This window comes from Amblyomma americanum, chromosome 6, assembly GCF_052857255.1.
Source record: "Amblyomma americanum isolate KBUSLIRL-KWMA chromosome 6, ASM5285725v1, whole genome shotgun sequence".
NCBI lineage: Eukaryota > Metazoa > Arthropoda > Arachnida > Ixodida > Ixodidae > Amblyomma > Amblyomma americanum.
This window is the reverse complement of record NC_135502.1, coordinates 74,963,386-74,985,897: the sequence shown is the minus strand read 5'-3', so window position 1 is coordinate 74,985,897 and position 22,512 is coordinate 74,963,386. Positions and strand designations below refer to the sequence as shown.

The following is a 22,512-nucleotide window of genomic DNA, read 5'->3' as shown; positions in this document are numbered from 1 at the left end:
GTTTGCGTTGCGGCTTCGCTTATATAGGCGCCGTAAAAGTGAATTAAACGTCGACCTTTACACAACGAAGAGAGGGAGGGCAGCTCTTGCTGATTTGGCCGTTCTCGTCTTGACGTCGATGCGGCGATAAGGTTTGCTCTTTTTTTCTTGTCTCTTTTTACGTCAGTGTAACAATGGCGGTTTTAAGGCCGCGCTGTGTCATACAGCGCTTTCTCCGCACCGAACGAAAGTCCCTTTCGAAGCGTAGTTCGGGTCGTTATGCGGTAGACGGAATTTATTACTTAAACTTGCGCCTAGCGCGTCCGGCGTATGCTTAGCGTACTTAGCGTATGCTTAGCGTACGAAATGCGGCTTGGCGGCGGCCGTCAGTGTTGAGTTACAATATACTCGCACACGATCGAGACGGTTTATTCAGGACACTCGGTTAACTCCTTAGTCAAGTTTTCTACTAAAGAAGCTCTCTCGTCCCTCTTATGTTGCGTGAAAGTATTTGTCCGTTGAGCGTGCAGCGTTTTGCCGCGAGGGCCGTTCCGCGCTGTTGTTTGCACTGTCGACTTTCGCAGTATCGCCGTTACGCAGTGGCCTTGTGTGTTATAGGCACAACTGCCTTACGGTGTGCACACTTTCACGGCCAAAGTACGTGAATGTGTTTGCTCGTGCGCGTTTTGCCAAGTCTTCAGTGACGAGGAGGTCTGTTTCTCCATAACGATGCTTCCCTTCGTTTAATTTGGCTCCCACCGCGCCACAAACGGAGCGGTCGCAGTTTTTGACCGGGGCTTATCACGTCGCGGCTGCGCCGATGACTTTCTTTGTAAAATTGCCGCTATTTCTTTCTTTTTTTGTAATTAATATTGCGGGCTATCTTCTCCCGCGAGAAACTATTGCCCTGCCATAAAAGTGTCTCCTCGGAGCTCTTTTTTTTTTTCCTCCTGTCAGCAACACTGCGTTTTGAGGAGCCGCATTCAGCACGTGCGGCGGCCGCTTTGCGATGTTTGTGCGCGCCTCTTCGATGCGCGCCAGATTCTGCGCGACCAGAGAGTAAGTTGAGCGTGCGCGGAACCGCCTATTGTTAGCCTATAATCTCCGGCGGGAAAAGACGCAGCGACTTTTCTAATCTCTGCGCCTCCCGTCACTTTGATTGTCGTCAACCCCTCTTCCTCCGCCTCTCTTTTTCTTGATTGACCCTCATCAGCCCGCGCCCATTGTATATTTTCAAACAGTTCTCTGTCTGCGCAAGTGCGCGCGTGCGTGCGTCCGTATCTGCGTTCGCAACTCTATCCTTCCTGTCCTCGCTCGCTGTCGAGGCTTAATGAATTCTCTGCGGTTAATGAAAAACTTTCGGGTCGGGATTAAAGGGACGCACGGGTCGTATTTCCCTTCGGGATTTCGCTTAACGCTCTCGCGTCGGGCAGCTTTTGACGCGCGACTGCGTGTTATTCTCCCGCGAAGCCTCTCCGTCGCGCCGAGCACACGTGCGTAATGGAAGAGGCGGTCCTCGCCCCGATGTAATTTCCCTCAACGCGCGCACATTCTGTCGCCCGGCTTGATCTCGAGCTGGGCGATGTCGTCGCTTGTCCGGCGAGGTGGCGCGCGACGGTTTGCGCTGCTCTTGCGCATGCGCGAAACGCAGCGTGTTTGATTGCATGGGAACCGTCGACGCGCTTCGCTTCTGTACGTCACGGCACATACATCGACTGGTTGAGCGACGTTTTTATTGGGGAAAGTAATGGGGCTGTTGGCCTAATGCGGGAGGCAAAGAATGGGGGACAAAATGCGCTTCACAGGAGACAGGATGCACCGGAACGTGGCTTTGCAAAATGTTTTCATACGCGAAGTCTATTTCCGGTCACTGTCTGCACCATATAGTTTCTCACTAGTAAGAGGCAGAGCTGACGCCACTGTCTATGCTAGTTTCTCAACAGAGCACTTTATCCACCGCGAGAATGCCAGGGAAACGATTTTTTCTTATTTGGCTTGGTTGGGCCGAAAAAGTGCATTCTGCCTCGTAATCAGCGACTGCGCCCGCGATGCTCTCCCGTGTTCGAAGAATAAATTATTTCAATTATTTCAATAAATTATTTCAAAGTTCGGCGTAGGCTGGTGGGCAAACTTTCACAGCATTTCTTCAAGGTTCTCCTCTAGAAGAGTCCTATTTTTACGGCCGGATCCACGTTTTATGCCAAACAGTAGCCGAGCCTAATACGAAACCTAATCTTCCCGGCATTCCTGCATCTCTCCACGGTGGAGGAAGTGCAGCGCGGCCAGCTTTTCCGATTGAGAAACTTTGTGGTCTGCTCTGACTTACCGTGTGATGACACTCCAGCGCTTCGAAATAAAAATCCCAGTTTTATGAGCCATCATCTCGCTGATAAAAGCATTTTTAATTATCATCAATATGAGACATCCCGCGATCCAGCTGTGTTCGACGCGGCGATTTCTATCCTCAGAAAGATAGGTGACAAAACAGTCGACCTCAAATGAGTCAATCACTGAGCAGTACTGAGCAGTGCTAAGCACCGAATGCCCGCTCTGCGGTTAGATTCAGAACTATGCGCACGCTATGGCTCCTAGAAACGCGAGTGGTGGCAGTCAGATGGAGAACAATCTCCTGCCGCAGGCCTTGAGATTACGGCGCTCCCTGGAGGAGGCTCCTCAAAGCTGCTAGGAAAAGAGCACTGAACAATACTGTACCGGCAGGAGTCGAGGGGGGGGGGGGGGGGGGGGGGTACAGCGGCGATATTGGCCTGGTGCGCTTTTAGAATGATTGGTAAAGGCGAATCGGGAAGGAGAGTGCTTTAGGGTCGAGGGCTAAGGGGCGGGGGGGGGGGGGGAAGGGGGGGGGGGTCGAGAACCACGATAAAGGTGCCCCGCACACGAGCCCGATCCGCCGGGGTGCCCCTTTTGCGTCCAAGTCTTTTGTTTTCACCACGCTGCCTCCACTTCCCCTTTTTTGCTGTACTTCCCACGGCGCCGGAAACACCACTTCCGAAGATGCCGGCACCTTTTGATTTTTTTTTCTTCAAACTTGGTCGGTCAAGATTGCGGGAGGGAAGGAGGTGGGGGGCGGGGTGTACGCATCTTTTTTCGTTCTTTTAACGCTGTTTTACTGTATCATCATCGTTATATGGGATTTTTTTTATCTCGTCCTTTGTTCTTCGGCTGCCGCTCAGAGCGGCTTCTTCTCAATACAGGGGAAGCTATCTGGCGAAGCGACCTTCGGCGGAGCGTTCGGGCAGCTCGGCGGAAAAGGAGGAAGGAAAGAGAAGGAGGGGGTCCTAACCGAATTTGTCGTTTGATCACGCACCGCTCCGCGTCGAGATTCTAACGATGGCCCCCGAAAAAACACAAATGCGCTCTGTTTCGTCGCTTTCTGCTTGGAGCAAAGTGGAGGCGACGTGTGGAGCCGAAGGCGGCCCCTATAACGGTCGATTTCGAGCAGTTAAAGTGATGACTCCTGCTCTTGCGGTCGCGGGAAACGCGGTACTGGAACTTGCCGTAAAGTAATCACGTCGGACATTGTCTCTCTCTGCCCGGCAGCCTTCGGGAGAGGGGGAAATGGAGAAAAAGATGCGGCGAGTAGGCAGTTCGGCGGAAAGAACGAAGGTCGCTTCGAAATGCCCAGTTTTCTGTCGGGTTTTTTTTTTTTTTGTTACACCTTTGTTTCGCGTCGTTTATTTTCGCCACCGCTTTGTCCGCCGTGGGAAGGAGGTTCGGGACGAAGATGTACGGTCTCGGGCCTCAGTAATCTAGTCCGCTCGCAGTGGGACCGTTTGGGGCTTCTTCAATCGCGGTCGTGCCGTGGCTTCGGCTCGGCATTATTTGTTTTAGTTTTTTTTCGTTTTCTTGCGACTACAAGCGAATACGCCGTTGTCCCAAAATGAAAGCAAAACGTGTCCTTAAAAGGCCATGTGGACCAGAACAACGTCTATCCGAACGAAACTTGTCCCCCTCCCTACGCATTTTTTTGTTTCGTTCAGGTTTCGCAGCATTGGGTAAAAGTGCCGATACAGTGTTGGGAAGGGCTCGCAGAAGTAACGAAAAGAAAAAAAGAACGCATTGCACTGGTAAATTGGCCTTCTCTTCTCTCTCTCTATTGGGTAGTGTCATGCGGGCTGAACTTCGCGTGCTTGGTCGCTTCACTTTCACCCTTTGAAAATTACGATACCGCTTTAAGTGCACGTGTTATTCCACCAAAGCTTGTCTGACTGAGGTTTCTCCTTCATTTCTTCGCGGCAAATTTCCGCATGGACAACCACCGTGGAGAAATGATGTAACGTGAGCGCGTGTGCACGGAATCAATAATTTAGGTCAACATAATTCCTATATCGGCTACAAATCGACTGGACGAAATTGGGGTCCTGGACTAAGGACACCACTCACAATTTTTTTCTTGCTCATAAATAAAGTTTTATTCATTCATTCAACCCGAATTCGCCTAAAAGCTGAGTCTCAGACTGCCACTCGCGAGTGAAACAGTAAATGGAAAAGGTGCTCGGTGAGGCATATCTTCCACGCACCGGACACCGCTAACGGCTTCCGCTCTGTGCCCGCACAAACCTTATGAATTGCAACGCATCGCGTGCAGCTCGGTGGGCACGAGCTGTTTTTCGGGAATTTCGAGGGCGAACAAACAAGCCGAGTAAAGCGCCAACTCCGCTCAGCCTACTCGGATGTGAATCAGGCGGGGTAGAATTTTCATAAAGCGCCCGCATGCCGTTGTTTTCTTTGCGTTTGCCCCGTGGTCCTAGAGAATGAGCGCCGCTCCAGGCCGCGGGCGGGCGGCTCCAGAGCGAGCCGGCCTCTCTATCGCGCGCTCAAATCCACGGGACTGCGGGGCGTATGCCCGAAAGTCTCCGGGGACCAGCGCTCGGTTGTTTGCCGGCCGGATTAGCGCGCGGCCGTGTTGTACGGCGTGGAGGCCGGTAATAACCGGGACTCCGCGTCGCGAGGTGTGGACCTCGCGCGCGCGCGTGCGGGCATCTCGTTCGCACGAACGCTGTTAACGCGAAGCCGCGGGCGCGCTGTCACCGCGGCAGTTTTCAAAGCGAGAAAGCCGCGGTGCTCGTTAAGCCCATGCGCCAATACTGCGACCGGGTTCGTCGGTGGTGGTGCGGGGGGAAAGGAAAGGGCGGCTCAGGTGAGGAGGCCGCTTTGGTGAAACGACTTCTTTGCCTACCGCTCGGCGTGGCCTCTGCATTCCGTCGTTCGCGAGGGGTCGGTGATATGCCACGGGCTGTGAGCTCCCCCTACAGCTATATAGTAGATCCCGGAGCGAGCGAGCGCACCGCAATAACAGAGCTGCGCCACGCTGTCGGGTGGGATTACTCCGGGCCCGGCTTTGGCTCGCTCGGCCGCGGGCGCTTGAACATGCCGTGGGGCACCCCTGTCGTCGGCGCGTACATAGCCTTTGTGGGGCTCTATAGGAGCGAGAGAAACAGGTGCCACGTTGTGTCCGCTCGCGGCAACATGTTCTTTCCTCCCCTCTTTCTTTGTTTTCCATCGCGTTCTTTCTTTCTCCACGCCTGTTCTGTCGCTCTCTCTGTTTTCGGGGCTCGTTCACGGCGGTAATCCCGTTTTCCCGAGGGGGGCCGAGTACATGCCAGGTTCTGGCTCACATTTCGCCTGTTATGTAGCCAGCGCATTTGGGAAGTCGCGGTAGCCAAATGGTTCCCCTCTCTTGCGGTTCTCTGCGCGGCGTCCAGCTTGACGCGGCGCTGATGTACTTCTTAGAGCGTTTTCACGCTGAAACAAGAAGCACCGCTTTCTCATCGAGCAGCGCACGCCGTGGCGATGTAACGATTCCCGCCGCCCGCAGATAATAGATACTCTTCCACGGCCGACATCCGCGTAGACACTGTGGGGTCGGAGGTTCAGGAACTATGTAGGAAAGTCGGGTGATCGATCACACTTTTGTTCTCCGCATGCCTTCCGGACAAGGGAGCGAAATTCTTATGGGCTCTGTGGCAAGAACCCCGACGTAGTGGTTTTATGAGTGGCAGGGAGGAGCGAAGAAGCAGCTAGACCTTTTTTTTTTTCTCCTCGCGCGCGTTCAAGAGGTCGTCGGTCATCCTTGCGCGCAAGGCATCGCGGCGGTCCAGCCAATAAAGACGTCCGTAGCCGCGCGATGGTAACAGCTGCGCGCGAACGCGAAGAAAAAAATAAGAAAGAAGGGGTGAAAAAATCAAAGAAGAACGAAAGAAGCGACGACGACGACAGAAGAGACGAGCTCGGGCCTTCCCTGGGTGCGCCACGGGATCCGGTAGGAAAGCGGAGGCGAGCGAAGACGACGTGAGACGGCGAGCAGCGGTCCGGAAGCGCGCAATAAAAACGACACATGTAGTAGTATAGTGGCGCTGCTTTCCTCTTCGCCTCTGTACACTCGGGGAGCGTGCTGTTCGCCGCCTAATTACTTCCGTGCAGCGTCCGCCGAGTCCGCACTGCAGCAGTGTCAGCTCGTGGAAGCGTGACGGTCCGGCGAGAGGACTCTTCTGATTGTGGATTGATCGCTTACGGCCAGCGCTGTCAACGAGAGGCTTGAAAGAAAATAAAAATGAAACGACGATAAATACTACAGAATAAGAAGCCTGTGAAGCATTCGCCTCCTCCGCAGTCACTTAGCTGTGTAAACTAATTAATTTAGAAGAGGGAGGGGGAATAGAAGACACGAAAGCGAAGATCATGCGCTGCGGAGTGGAGGATGGCGAGAGCGAAAGTAAGGGGAAAGGGAAAGTGCGGGCTAGACAAATAGAGCCATGGTAACCGATGGTTGGAGGAGGCGAAGGGAAGGGTGTACGTAAGGTAAGAAGGGTTTGGCGGTAGGGATGCATAGCTTGGCTCCAAGCGCCGTTTTTTTTTTTAACGTGAGCAACGTGAAAAGAAAAAAGAACTAACAAAAAGACCTTTTAAAAACCGCTTCTGGCTTAGGATGCGAGCGCCGGATGTACTGATAGTCCTGAATGCATGCTAAGAGTCACTGAAATCAAGAAAAGCATAGGAGAATTCTTTTTTTTTTTTTGGCAGGGGGGGGGGGGGAGGGGGGGGGGGGTTGATCAAAGTAGTCGCTTACTACCTTAATTGTTTCTGAGATCGGTGTAATTTAACCGAAAGTCGAAAAATATACAACCCCACGCCGCCTGTTGCATCCGAACCAACGACCTGCCCATGTCGCATATTCCTATTCTCGTGGGCTTAGTTTAGTACTTCTGATTGGGTTTCACAGTGACGACTTTTGCAACTTGCCAGGTTGTTGGTCAGCTTGTTAGTCCTTTGGAATTCCGTGCATGAAGGGCGCAGTTAGTTGTATTATTATTATTATTATTATTATTATTATTATGATTATGATTATTATTATTATTTAGCCGCATGGAGCTTTAGTGGTGTCCCACATTCAGCGGACCACTCATATGGCGGTGTAGCGCTTCATTGGCGCGGACGCAGCGTTGGTGAGAAGGAGTATAAGGGGCACGCCGAGGCCTAGCGTGGCGTAGCAGCGAATTCCCCCAGTGCCGCTCGGGCGCGCTGCTTGTCGCGTTGGCGTCAGAAAGCGAGCCGACTGGACCGAGCGAGGGGCAGAAACGAAGCACGCTGCACGTAACTGACGACATGTAGCTGGACGCTCGCGGCGGTCCCTGGAGCGCGCATTGGCGCAAAGGGAAGGGGGGGGAGGCGCTTTTCTTTGGCGTGGCGGCGGCGCAGACATCATTACGGGTGAGCACGCCGGCTTCGTTTGCGGCCGGAGGCACGGGCGTTGTCGTGGCAACCACTCTCCCCCCACCTCCTCTTGCTTCGAGAGAACGTCGCCGCGGGCCTGAAGGGAGGAAACGGCGATGCCAGAGATGACCGGCACGCTGCCCGACGCGCGCTCGCGCTCGGTGGGAGTCCAGTTAGCGTCGCGTTAGCACCGGGCGAGCCGTCATACCGGCGTGACGTCAAGCGACAAAGCGCGGGCTGTCCAGGGATCGACCTCCCACGGTCGAAAGTCCGCGTTACGATGGCGACGGAGGGCGGTGCACGTTCGTTTGCTCGGATACGTGCAGAGATTCGCGAGAAGAGAAATTCGTTATTTCCTGCGCCTCCCGGAGACGCTGCTTTAGAGAGAAGCGTTTTTCAAGGTGGATTACATATACAGCCAAAAGTTTACGGAGCAGACTGTCGGCGAAAGAAAAAAATATGTGCGCGTCGGCGTCCCTGCATGCAGCCTGGGATTAGATGTAGGCTTTTTGGTTTCAACGCGGTAACTGCCCATTCCACCGTTGAATTTCAAGCAGAGTGTCCTAAACTTCTGTGGGTTTAGATAAGATTTAGTGTACGTCAGCTCCTCTTGCTTCGTGAACTTTCTACGGCAGGTGTAAAACGGGCGCGATGGAAAAGAAGGTTTCCCTTCCGGTTTTGTGCTTTTAGAAGTGGCGACTGTAAACGTTCTTCGGATAGCAGCAGGCGCGATCTTTTCATTTGTTATCATTATGAATATTTTTCAAGTAACCGCACTGTTTATGCATCGTCAGTGTGCGGCTTCACGTACTGGTTCGCGAAATATGCGCGACTCAGCGCGATAAATTTTGCTCGTTCGAAGAGAAACCTAAGGGGAGAAATAAGAAAAAAAAAATTACGCGTATGGCAAGCTGCGCACTTTTGATAGATCGCGCTAATGCGGCTGCCTCGACGTTTTTTTTTCCCCTCTCTTTTTCTCCTCGGCGCACTCCCGAGTGTAGCCTAATATAATTGTGGCACAAGATGACAGCCAAGGTCTCGCGCGCACTCCCGTTACATTGGTTTCTCTTTATGTATTACCTCCTCCTCCTCCTCCCCCTCCTCGTGGCTCCCACCGCATCCTAATGAATTATCGCCAGCCTCAAAACTTGTAATGCAGTCCCCCTTACCGCCTGTGATGCTGCTCGGGAAGGGGAGAGAGAAACGGGCGGGCTGTGGGAGAGGGGAGAGACTATGTACGGTGTTGCGGGGAACCGATGTCCCGACACTTCCTCCTCTCCCCCCTCCCCTTTCTGTTCCCCCTTCTTTTCTAGTATAAGCCATTTTTCTTCGGTGCTTGGCCTCAGCTTGGTCATGTTTCCCAAATGAAAACTAATGGCCTCTCCGATGCTCCCAAGACAAAAGGGGGGGGGAGAGGGGGAGAGCACCGAAGTGCGCGCGAGAGTGAGAGGAAGGGGAGAGGGCGTGAGGAAAAGAGAGTCCACTTCGGCGCCGGCAGCGGTCCCATTAACTCGCTGCTGACTCGGAGCCAAAGAAACCCGCCGTCTGCGTTGCGCCGGGCTTCATCTATTCCAACTTAAAGCGTCTCCGGCGCGCTTGGCCCTCGTAAATCAATCTGCCGCCGGAGCCTATTTAAGAGGACGTAAAGAGCAACTCGCTCTCGCTAAGAGCGCACGCTCCGAGCGAGCGTCTCAGGTGGCTCGAGGCTTCGCGCGCGCGAGCGAGCGAAGCTGCTGCTGGCGCGGGCGAAAACACTTTTCAATCCGAGAACGCGGGGAGCGCTGACTCCTCGCCTCTTCGCCGCCGCCTCCGGCCGTGTCGGGCTGGCTGTCGCGGTCACTTATCTTTGTTCCCCGCATCCGTCTGGGTTCCAGGTTCGTACTGAAGTCCTTGCTTTCGTTTCTTAACTGGGGGCTTGCGATGCGGGCGGTTCTTGGCGCGTTGCTAGCTCAGCTCCACTTACCCGCGACAAACTCTACCTGGTTAAGAGACGAGAAGTGTGTGCCGTAGGAGAAAGCGTGTGAGCACCAACTGGAGCGGCACTCAGACTCGCAAGAGGGGCTGGGAAATGGGCGCGAGGGAGACAACGTGGCAGAGGCTGAAGCAGTGTCTTCGCGAGCGACGACCTACTTCTGGTGCGCGACACCCCCTTACGCTCTGCGCCTCGTATAGTTAAGCGTGCCGCCTTGTTCATTCCTCGCATTTATCTATGGCACTGGGTCAAGTCTTTGGGGACGTACCCCTGGTGTTATATTTATGTTCATGCCTCCTTGTATACGCTTTTTCAAACTCCCTATGATGGCCTTACTGAGGCGGCATTTGCTTTTCTAATGCGTCAGCAAGGGTGTGTCCGTGTATGCACGAAATCGTGCGCCTTCGATGAGCTGTTATCGAATAGCCTGGCGGCGACTTCTGTTTCGACCTTGGCGGATATGACGTCCCCATTCCGCATTCGTGCGCCCCATAGGAAAGGAGTCCGGGCACTGCCCATTCCCGAACACGACGTTCACGCGTCATTAGCACAGACTGAACCCGAGGAAAACAACCAAAAAAAGGAAGACCGGAACTCGGGTGAAGCGTAGTTCAGCGAACGCGCTGGGGTAGTACGCGCGCGCGGTGACATCGGCGGAAGTCTGCTCGTCCGCCGTCAATTTGCGGGCAAGAACGAGATAAGCGTAGTCGATCGAAGGAGCCGGCGGACAGCTCCTCCTCGGGATTGATTGATTTCCGCGGCAAATGCTCGCTTGTCTTTTGGCCGCCCGCGACTCGCCCCCTCCTTCCTTCGGGCATGCAGCTCATGAGCCTCGTTGGGAAACGCCACTCTCGTCGTTTATCTCTCTCTCTCTCTTTCTCTCACTCTCCCCCTCCGCGTGCTTCGTTCTGCTCCCGAATACCCGTGGAGTCGGTCAAAAACTCGTGTATACAAGCGTGGCATAGGCGAGTGTTGGTGCCGGACACCTTAATTTTTAGCTGCGATGAAAGTTCGGGCTTTCCAGCCAAATTGATGTGCGCGTGGCATCGACCTAAAAGACGCCTGGCTCTTGGCGACGAGTCTCTCGTGCTCTCTCTCGTGCAAATAATTCTGCTTTGTGCGAAATGCAAAACATGTCTGTATACCCGCGCATGAGGCATTTGAGGGTTTTGCTTCCCATTGCTTTTGAATCATGTCTCGGAAGAGATACCGTCTCGCGGTTCGGTGGCGTTGATATCGGAGCGCGCTTGGTGCCATTGGGACGAGCGATAGTGAGAACAAATTCACAATTTGTCCTGGCTGGCTAGGAGGGACGCCCGTAGCGCACGGCTCCGGGTTACTTTGGGCCACCTGGGGTTTCTTTAACGGTCGCTGACATTGCACAGCACATTGGGCTTTTTTGTATTACGCCTCCGTCGAAATACGCCCATCGCGGCAGGGATCGAACCCGCGGTATTGGAATCTGTAGCCGAACGCCAAGCTACTGCGTGGGGGTCTGATAGGGCAGGATAAGTGCTGCCTCAAATTGAAGTTCGTGGATGGTGCATTGTTGCCATACGTACGGGGCTATTTCCTCGGCAGCTTTTGGGTCCCCGTTCGAGGTGCATTTAGCCTTATTTGCTTGTTTGTTTATTTACTTACTTTTTTTACGCCTCAAATTCCCCTGATGGCGGTATTACATGAGGGGAAACCTTTAGCTACGATAGTGTGGACAATGAATTACAGTCGGTTGAAGCACAATATTTTCGTCGGCGTCCTTTAAATTGACGGCGATGGTTGTGTGTGAGTGCCGACGTTTGCGTGAGCGATGCAGTGAGAAATGCGATCGATGGGCTGGCTTCACATATCCAATTGATGAGCGATAAAATTTGTGAAAGAGAGACAGTCTGTAGACTTGGCGCCGTATCTAAATGTCATTGCTTGTTCTATCCAGTGCCGAAAAAAAAAAGTTTCGCTAGTGATCCTTTATTCTCAATTGTGCTAAGGCTCAAAACAAGCGTCCACGCTAGCTGCCTGGCGCTCTCACGCATTGGTTGTCGTTTCCTCGGCTGCGACGCTAACGCGGCGGTTTGGTTCGCCGTCTAGATCGAAAAATCGGCGTGCGTTGCAAACCTCATCGAGTTTTCATCTCGCTTTTGTCAGCGATTAATACCGCGACTACGCGCGGAACACTGTTTGACTTTTGAACTGCGTAAACCTATTTGCCCGCCGTAAACACGTTGGAACGGATAAGCAGCCATTTTTGTTGTTCCTTTTCGTCGCAAGAAGGCGCTCAGGCGAAGGTTCTCGTGCGCAATACGCCAATAGTACAAATCATGAGTGGCGCGAAACTTTTCGCAGACCTCGTCAGTTTCGCGGGCCGTTTCTATACGTTGGGGGGTTTTAGGTTTGGATTAGGGGGTCGCCTACGTTCGTGCGAGTGCGTGTCTGTGTGTGTTGGGGGAGGGGGGGGGGAGGAAATGCGCGCGTTGCTGGGGCTGTTTTTGTGCTTAGTATACATCGCTCGGTGAGTTGCTCGGATCGCGCTCCGTGATCCCCTAGAATAAACGTTAACGAATCGGGCGCCTTAAGCCGATTTTTCAACACGAATCGCATTTGTCTGCGCTGGCGGGAGAGACAGGTCTTTCGCCCACCTTGCTGGTTGTCGAGCGATCTCGTTTTCCCTATTTGCTGACGGTCTGCCGTCGGCATTCGTCGAACCCGAAACTTTGCCACGTTCTCTTTCCCATCTTTCTTACTTCTTTTTTTATATCACGTTCAATTTGCTGCGGTGATGCATGCTTTGAGTTCGGTTCCTATGTGCGTACGCCATAAAAACATTCTCTCCTCATTGTTTATTCGCTTGTCTGGCCGTGAGATCGTGCTGTGTTTCTAGTGCCCCGAACTGTCTTATTCGGGAGAGTTCAACTTTTTTTTTGAATGGTTCATTGGTTTCATTTTTCCCACTATTTTGTCAATGTACTGTTAATTTTTTCCCTCACAGGTGTAGTACCTCTTGCTATATCTGCCGTATACAACGCATGGCACTGCCTTCGCGAAAGAAGTTTGAATTTAATCGAGACTCGTTCGCGTTATTTTCGGTAGTGACAGGCAAGGACTTGCGAAAGCAGCGGTCCAAATCGACCGTTTCGATTGTCGTAAGATGGCCGAACGATCGTATGCCGCGGTAGCCGATGACACAGTTTGCTTCAGTGTCACCAAGGCGCCGCGGACAGAAAAACACTTCCGGGGCTGCGTCGGGGCTCATACGTATTGAACCGCCGACCAAAATTCGTAACGTGTACCTAGGGCTGATACCCGCAATCAGTTCGGCCCTTTCGACGAAGCTAACACTTGGGGCTCCCTCACGAAGCAGGGGTTTTGTAGCGAAAGCCGCATTGGGGGCCCACGACTCACAGTTTCGCCGTGCTGGCATTCTCACCATGGTCGTACCGCGCCACGTGATCAATCACGTGACTGGTCACGTGACCAACCGCGTGACGAAACACGTGACAACTAACCAGACTAACCTGGGCTTGCATTCAAGATTAACCCAGGCCAACTAAGCTGTGCCTTAGCTTTCGCTACGTATATCGCATAGCCGAGCTAAGCCACTGCCATTTTTTTTTACTTAAAAATCCTGCTCGATCTCGCCTTATCTGGAATACCGTTAGAAATTAACGGATGTGTGCAAAACTAACTTACCGATTCCCATCCAAGACTGATTCCGTTATTATTTTCGCTCCCTAATTCTACGCCAGGAAAGCCTCGCGCCTCAGGCATCGCCATTATCTACTCGAGCGGCGACTGTCAAGAGTTGAAACAGAAACTGAAGGTGAAGAAGCGTCTCGGTATTATTACGGCCCGAGCTTTGTCTTCCCGAAAAAGCTTGAAACTGGCTTCATTACAACGCGACAGCTCCACGGAATTACCGGCGCCTCCCGCACGAGTGCTGTCGGCAGCGAATTTAGTGTCCCTATTTCGCATCCTCATTAGACTTGGGAGCAGCGACGTCGTGCGCGCGCCTATTTGGTCCTATTGTCCGCGCATTAGTCTGTTTGCACTATTTCTCGGGGCTCAGCAGGGTCGTGCCCCGCGCCAGTAGAAGCGCTCCGAATCTGGGCTAGCTTATAGAGCGGACGCAAACGAGAGAGTAGCGTGAGGAGGGCGGCCAGAGATTTCCGCCCTTTAGGTAAACAGCTTGCTCGAGAAAACTGCTTCGGTCATCGCGAGGGGGAAGAGATAGATGAAAAAAATGGGTTGGGAGGGGGGGGGGGGGGGGAGGCGGAAGAAGCGAGAAAAAAAAAATACCCTGATTGCGAAGGAAAGATACTGCAAAGGTTGACCAAAGCATCTAGGGAGAGGGGTATGCGCGTTTATGAAAGTAGGTTTGGGGTAGTGAGAGCGGAAATCTGTTTGGCATATTTGCCAAGCTGCTTAGATGCGCGTCGCTGCAGATGGGACCTGTTGTGGAACTTGATTAAGTGCAAGCGCTTAACTAAATTAAGCGCCTAAACACGGGCGCCGCTCGTCGGTTTGTTCGTCTTTACCGCGTCCTTCTTTCTTTTTTTCTTTTTTTTGTTTTAGCTTTCTTGCTTCGTTATTTTCCTCCTGCGCCGTCTCTGCGATATTCCAGCGCTCTTTGTTCTTGCGTAGTGACCCCCCCGTGTAGTCTATTTCATTACCCACGGGGTATAGCGCGCGCGCTTATTCCTTCTATCGCACTGGCCATATGTTTGCGTGCGCCCGTGTGTGCGATCCCATGCCTGCACTAATAGCGAGAAGGAATTTGCTTCAGCCTTTCGCTGCTGGAGCTATGCTACGTCGATTTGCGCTTTTCGGCTTGTGTGTGTCTGTGGGTGGGAGAGGAGAGAGAGAGGCTAAGGGAAATCAGTAGCTTCTCTCTGCGAGCGGGATCCGTCGAGAGAACCGTGCCTTTTAATAACTGGGAACACGAGCCGGTAACGAGCGTCCTTCTCGGCTGCCCTTGTTTCTGTCGCTGTTTTGTGCGCGCTGCTGGTTGAGAGCGCTTGTTCAAAGTAATTCCTGCCGTCTCCTCGTGTTCTAGCTTTGCGCGAGGCAGGTGTTTTTTCTTATGTTATTTTTCCAATCTTTCTCTTCTCTGTACGTCCTCTTTCTTGGCGAGATACTCTGCAGTGAGGTCCCCTTTTATTTGGTGGTGTCCTTTTGTAAAGGTCTTGAGCTTAGCGACGTTCCCTCGTCAATCCCCCCCCCCCTTTTTTTTAACGACGCAGACGCAATGTATGCATTTGGAGCTCAGTGTTCGCAGGGTCGTTCCAATGTTTTTTTTGTTTTTTTTTTCGCTTCTGAACCGCTTACTCGGCAAACGATACTTCGCAGTTGCGCTTGGTGCTCGGAACTTTGGCTTTGTGCGTGAAGCAAGTGCGCTGGCGACGCCGTGTACCGGTGGCCTAACTATCTGGTCGAAACTCGGAGGTCGTTTCGGACGGTCGAAATAAAGCAGTGATCATTTGAACGTAAATGGCGCCGAGCCCGCGGACAGCGAGAGCAGCAGCACGTGGAAACTGGCACTGTCCTGGTCGTTGTGGTGGAGATCGCGTTACTTGCTAAACGCTAAGCCTCGCACCTTGGTGTTTCATGCTTGCGGTGAACGTCAGAGGAAGCTCGGGCGAGAAGACAAGCAGCTGATGACGATGAATTTTTATGTCGCAAGGGCAGCTTTGGCCAAAGAGCGCCATGGCACAAGGTAGCTTTCATTGCACAAGGTGGGGTCAAAGACCTCTCCTTGCGAAGGCAAAGAGTTAATGGAGCGAAGTCAGCTTGTCGGAGAACTTTGTTTCAGATGATGATGATGATGATGGCCTCTGGTTGAATGGCGCGTACCCACGGTAGGGGATTGGCCAGGGTACATTGTTGATACAAATACACACATGGGTAAGGAGTGGAATAGTTGGATAATTTTGTGAAGAAGGCGCAAATTCAGAGCTGTCTGCTTGCGTGTTTTTCATGATGATTGCCTCACAAAATGGCACATACCCACATGGGGGATTGCCTATCACACTGTCTCCGGTTACTTTTCTCTTCCTCCCTATAGTGCTTACCTGCGGGAAAAATTCGCCTGTGGCGTTTTTTTTAATTTTTGGATGCTATTATAAGTAACTGCGTGGCTTGCCGAGCCGTGTTTGTCGTTCTCGAAAAGCTCGCTGCGCGGCCTCACATATGACTCCGCGTAGTTGACACACGCCGACCACGCGGCGAGGCAGCCCCTCGTGTTCTCACGCGCTAATTTTTCCGGGAAGGGGGAATACCTGCATCTCGAGCGTCGCTTCTTTTCTCAACGAGGCCACTGGGTGAGGGGCGACGCCATTAAACGAGACGAGCAGAAAGGCCGCCGCCTGTCTGCGAGAACGTTACTCTTTTCTTCTTCTTTCTTCCCCGGAGCACGTGTTGAAAATGAAACGCGCTTTCGTCGCCTCTGCCGCGCGGCTGCCCAGACGTGTGTCGTCCCGAGCGTGTCGCGGTGGCGTGCCCCTGTCAGCCCCCATTTGTCTCCTCCCCTACCCCCGCCTGCGACCGACACGGGGCGCTGAGGTCTTTCCTCTCGCCGACCGTCTCGTCATCCCGGCTTCGCACCCCTTTGCGCACCGGTCTCATCGGTGACTTCTCCGCTGGCGGTTCGCGAAAACTGTGCGCCCGCTTGCCGGTGTGTGCGTTTGCGTGTCTCAGGTCCGAGGAATACGGCTCTGGTCCGATTCGCGTCTGCTCACTTGACCATGCGGCACAGGGATACGGCAGATGACGGAACTGTGAGTTGTCGCTGTTTCGACTCCGTTAGTCGTCTTGCTAAGGTGCCCACCCTCTGGCCTGATCTCGCAGCGGGCTTTAAAGATGCGCCGCACTGCTTTCGTATCCTGGTCTAGGCAGCTCACCTGTCGTTGTTTTTGCTTCTTAAATCGAAAACGTCATCGAAGGCTTTTCTTCCCACCAGTAGGTGCTGCTTGTTTTGCCGCGTGGTACGCGTGCGTATTTTTCGCTCGCCGATTCGCTCTAAGCCGGAATCTACGCGCGGTATCTCGGAACGCGGAGGCGGCGTGAGCAGCTTTAAGACGCGGCGAATGCAGTCGCGGCGGACGTTTGGTATTGTTAGGGGCAGTGTGCGGTCATACCGCGCTAACGTATTTTGTAAAAATGAGCCGCAGTTATTCCCTCCAAGAGATGATGATCGCGCGGACTGCACGCTGTCGTGAGTGCGTGATATCGTATCGAATCGTAAGAAAGTCGTTGTCATTCTTACCTTTTACATGAATGCGTGAGTGGAACAAGCCGCGCATCTCGTATTGACCGCTGTCTGATTTGAGACAGGGAAAAACTTCGTTTTTCAGCTAACTAGATTGATCACATGACGTTTCCAAGCAACTTGATCTTTTAGTTGCCCACTTGAAGTGATATCGTGAGGTCTCCGTGACATCGGGGTGGCCCAACATTAATCTGTGGTAGTCAAATCAGATGGTTAGTGTGCCCTCATGCCACCCGTTCGCTTGAATATTTTTTCTGTGGTCCTAGACACCTCAGTTGCTTACAGTGTTTTAGGAATTTAAGCTCGCCGTGTACTCTGCACCATGAAACACACGCCAAATTCGCCTCATTTTAGCTTCCCTCGCACATTCTCTAAGAAGCGCGGATTTTCAGCCGTACCCAAATTTGCAGGGTCAAGCTGGATCAGCGGCCCAGGAGGAGTCGCTTTCGGCGCATTGCGTCCCTGCCCTTGTTGGTCGGTTGGGGCGCAGTTCGGTCGCGGTTTCTCAGCGTGTTGCCGCGCAGTCGTCGGGTGTGGTGTCGCTCGCCGCTTTGCCGCCAACTCCCGCAGTGTTGCGCACTCGCTCGAGCCTCTCTCTCTCTCTGGTCCAAACCTCACCCCGCTGCCTGTTTTCGTGTGCGCAGCGCCCCTCCGTGCCCGTTCCGCTGCCAGCCACCATTGTGCCCTGCCCGGTCCTTCCTCCAACCGCCGCCGCCACCACCACCTCAGCCACCATGGCAGCTGTAGACACCAAGGCACTCGACGGCCCCTCCGTCACACTCACTGTCCGCCTGATCATGCAGGGAAAGGTGAGTGTCGCGTGCCGTGCACTGCTCCTCCGCTCGTCGCCAACCCCCAAGAGCACCGCCTCTGCACTCGCGCAGCTTGCATCGTGCTTGCCTTGCCTGCTCGCCCTGCATAGCGCGCGTAGCGTGACACGAGACAGCCCGGCGAGGGGCGTTTGGATCGGGTGTTTGGGGCAGCGGTGACCTTTGGTGCCCAGAAATTTACCTCGTTTGTTCAGCCAGTTGAAAACTGAGTCAACAATTTGCAGTGCGTGAAGAAACATGAATATGGTGTCGTAGAAAAACCAGCCTTATTTGCGACTTCACAGTGTGGAGTTTCTCTTTGTTCTACTTAATAGCACGTTCACGAGCCATTGCTTGGTTATATAGACGCGATGTGCAGCTTGTTTGTTCTGTCCCGGAGGGATTGAACTGATGTATTTGTCTGTACGATGTTAGCCTGTCGTGCTAACAATCACTAGTCGCTCACCATTGTCGTCAGTGTGCGGGAGCTGGTCAACCGGCCCCACCCCCCCCCCTCCCCCCCCAAAAAAAAGTGTGAGCCGTCTGGTTGTTGTGGTATGAAGTTCGAAGGAGCTTGTCCAATTACGGCAGCAGGCAACAGAGAGATCAAAGCTTGCGTAGTGTGCGAGAAAGAGAATATTTCAGTTGTTGGTCCTGAGTAACGATGGACATTAAGAGGGCTAACAGCGCACCAGCCGATGTCGTCGAAGCAACGCGATATCATAGCCAAGGTTTTGTGGAGGGCAAAACGCTTGCCTAAAACGCCGAAGCTGCGCATGCTGCCGACTACGCTCGACATCTAGCGGGGAGGTCTTGTTCTAGGCGCGCTGCATCTGGGCCACCCATTCGGTGTGGCCGCAGATGCCCCCATGCTGCCTCTCTCGAACTAGGCGTTACCGCTAGATGTCGCGCGTGCAGTCGGCAAATCAGGGGGTACAGGGTGATATGGAATAAGCGTCGTTCGAGAGCAGAGAAGCTAGAAGTAAGATAGCATTCGAGGAGCGATTGAGAAAAATGGGGAAAAAGCAGTGGGCTAGGAAAGTTTTCAGATACCTGTATCTAAGGAATGTTGATACGAAATGGAGAAAGCGAACTAGAAAATTGACAAGCAAATATCTGGACAGCAGTAGGGGGGCAAATCAGCAATTATCGGTTAAGAAAAAAGTTAAAGAAACAGAGAGAGCTCTGTGGAAAACAGGGATGCTGACGAAATCAGCGCTGGGAACATACAGGATTTTTAAGCAGGAAATTGCCGAAGAAAATATCTATGATAATTGAAAGGGAAGCTCTTTGTTGTTTGAGGCCAGGACGGGAGTTTTGCAGAATTAAGACATATAGAGTCAGGTACCACGAGATAGACACTTCGTGCGTTGCGTGGGGAGAGGAGGAGGAAACGGCTGAACACTTGATACTTTTCTGTAAAGGGCTTCACCCTACAGTGGAAAGCAGCGGGGCTGATTTATCCAAGGCATTGGGGTTTAAGGACAGTGAAGGGAAAGTTGATTTTAAGCGGGTAGAAATAACCAAGCGAAGTTTATCTGATTGGTGGCTAAAATCTAGAGGAGTAAAATTTCATAAGTCATGGCTAGGTGGCTTGAGCCACTGCCAGGTTTAAAGGGTTCAGCCGTATCCATCCATCTATCCATCCATCCAGCGTTTCTAGGCAAGCCTTTTGCCCTCCGCAGCAATTCACAAACACGAGCGTCTAATTTCATTGACTGAGACCAAGACGTTGTCTCAACCTGCCGTGTCACCTGTGCATAGCTTTGCGACGTCGCTTTCGTGCCTCGCAGCGCCCCACTGCTGTATTCTGAAGCCCCGCATGTGCATGACCGGGCACCTCACCTGCTTTGAAGGACAACTCTGAACAAGCTTGCCTTGACCTGAGCGCGCTTACGGCGCGATGCGGAGTGCGTTTACGACGTTTACAGTTGCCCTTTAACCGTGTATAATTAAGTGGAGTGCCAGGTGGGAACTAGTCACTGGATAAGTCATTGGTTAATTTTTCCCAGTGGCTGTAGGAACTACCGTCCGTGCGGAGTCCCATGCTCAGTAACGAGGGATGCTTCGTTCGAGTACAGCTCCGCATTGCGGAGAAGCATCATCCGCTCTGTAGACAGGTGTGCGAAGTCGATGCCCGCTAATCATCTAAATTGATTGTTCTAAGCGGCGAAGTTCGGGAACACATTTTTATGCTTGCTGGGAAGAAAAAAAAGAACTTAAGGACCTGCGTTCTTTTGTACGCGGTGCCACTGTTGCGACAGGGTTCAGTTGAATTTATTTCCTCAACGTTCCCCTTAGGGTGCATTTCATGGGGGGTGGTTTTTTATGCAAAGAAAAACATCTCTTGACAAGTAATCATTGAACAAAATGGTTATCTAAAAGCTGTAAAAACGAAGATGGGCACGTGGTAGCAGCGATGTCCGGGGGGAAGGCCGTTCCAGTCTGTGGCGGTTCGGAAGAAAAATGAAGCAGTGAGTGTAGCGGTTCGAGCTCGTGGGCGCGCAACTTGACACTGATGGCTGGTGCTATGGGATATGCGGGACGCTGCTGTGATGTATGGTGCTTGATTAAGGACAGAAAAGAACTTGTGATACAAGGACAGGCTGTCAATGCGGCGTCGACTAGAGAACGTTGACAAGTCTGGTTCTGATTTTAAAGATCAAAACGCGGACATCATACGAGTATAGGGAGCGAATGAATCTAGTAGCGCGATTTTGAGCAGATTCTTATAAGTCGATGAGACATGATTGATGCGGGTCCCAAATGGACGAGGCGTTTCAAGTTTCGGCCTAACGAGTGTTTTGTACGCGACTAGTTTATCAAGTGGCGAGGCGTTTCCTGAATGACGTTTAAAAAAGCCTAAGGTTTTATTAGATGCCGAGATGATATTGGTAACGTGTACGCGCCAAGACAGGCCGTGAGAAAGGATTACGCATAGGTACTTATACGAAGTGGCGTGTTAGCGATAATGTAAGAATAAAGAAAAGGGGCTATGGCGAGGAGAGAAGGACATGAGTTTACATTTAGTGGCGTTTAGGGTCATTATCGAATTGCTGCACCATTCTATAACACTGTTAAGATCAGACTGCAGAGCGGCTTGTTGAGAGGCGTTACTGATTGTACAGTAGATGACGCAGTCGTCTGCAAGCATGCGTATATTAGAGGAGACTGTGAGGTAAGTCGTTTATATAAGAAACAGCGTACCAAGGACGGACCCTTGGGGCGCGCCAGAAGTTACCGGAAAGGGGCTAGGGAAGTTATTATTGATAAGGACGATTTGCAAACGATTCGTCAAAAATTCTTCAATCCAGGTTCTAAATGTTGGTATCCAGGTTCAACATTTCAACTTTTAATAGCTAGCGACAGTGAGATACTTTGTTGAAAGTTTCAGCAAAATCTAAAGAAAGATCGCGTCAGTTTGTACGTTCCAGTCAAGGCTGACATGTAAGTCATGAATGAAAAGTGCCAGCTGCGTTTCGCAAGAGAAACCTTTCCGGAAACCATGTTGTGAGGGATAAAAAAGTGATTAGAGACTAGGATGGTCATGATTTGAAAGTAGATGACGTGTTTCATAATTTTGCGTGGTACGCTTGTTAATGAGATAGGGCGATGTGTGCCATTCTAGCTTTTAAGCCCTTGCAAGCGTACCTATAACTCTGTTATGGCGCCCATAACGAAGTGGTTGACGTATCGCAGAAAAATGTAGGATTATCAGTCTGCATGTTCAGAGCTCAGGGACCTGCTTTACCTCCTCGCCTGCTTCTTAGTAACTTATCCAGCCAGCTTGAATTCGACGCTGTGCTCTTCTTTTATGAGAATTGAGTTAGTAGCGAAGCGGCAGAAAGCCCTTTCTTATACGTCGGGAGGATTGCGTGTTCAGGTTCGAATTACATCAGTGGCTTGCTTTCGGTTCCTGTCTACAGCTATGAACGAATAGACGTATAAATGAAATAGGTTGGACTGCGGCATTAGGTAGCTTAGCTAATCTGCTTCTTTGCTTCAGTGACCTGTTACGGCTCTGATAGACTGCTTTCCATTTTACTCGGAAACGAATTTGCTGCCTGTTCGTGAACTGGAACGCGTAGCGGAGACTGAGCGTGCGCGTAAGACAAAGCGTGAGAAGAACGTACTTGTACCGCCTAGCATTTCGTTTCGTTCGGATTCTCGCGGTCTATTCCGCACTCGATGAGCCCCGCTGAACTTTCAGTGGATCTGCAGAGAGTCTATATGCGGCGGCTTCGCGATAGTATTTCCTTGTCTTTGAAGTAATAGTTTTCAGAAAAACGCCGGCTCGTATACAGTAGCCGGGCTATCATCGCTTCCGACTACCATGACTTTCGTGGGCAGGGGCGCATCTTTGGAGTGGTATTTGACTGTGTACTTGGCCCGTGCTACCGAAATAGCTCTCTGCGTTATTTGGATCCGCAGCTCAGCAGAAACGTTAACGAAAGCGTGCCCTCCAGGGAAGGCATCTTCGGGTCTGTGCGTTGCATCCTGCAGCCTTCAGGTCTGATGTCTTCGCTCGTGCTTTAGCCGAGAGATCTCGACGATAAACCTGCGACATTAAGTGGCGCTCGACATTAAGTGGCTGGGTGCGAAAAAAATGCAGTGAACAGCAGTGTGCAGGGCTTCGACCGCTGGTTAAACGACCCGCGAACGGAGCAAATTGTTGAGACACTGTCTTCCATTCCGCCGCGTAGTGTTTATTCGGAATGGCGTGCATGACTAGTATAAAATAGTACAGGGAAATAAAGAAAATA

General features: G+C 52.1%; 1 protein-coding gene across 45 annotated transcripts in view; it reads left to right on the top strand.

Moving 5' to 3' along the window:
• Positions 1 to 22,512, top strand: part of mub (poly(rC)-binding protein mub) — a 385,362-nt gene that overhangs the window by 317,251 nt on the left and 45,599 nt on the right. For 43 of the 45 annotated variants that reach the window (XM_077627372.1, XM_077627365.1, XM_077627374.1 and 40 more), the window contains one exon: positions 17,585 to 17,749. The exons of the other annotated variants lie outside the window; for them this stretch is intronic. In XM_077627372.1, coding sequence (XP_077483498.1) covers positions 17,675 to 17,749 — 75 coding nt within the window. In that variant the 5' untranslated portion in view covers positions 17,585 to 17,674. The remainder of the gene's footprint in view (positions 1 to 17,584; positions 17,750 to 22,512) is intronic. 45 annotated transcript variants of the gene reach the window in all.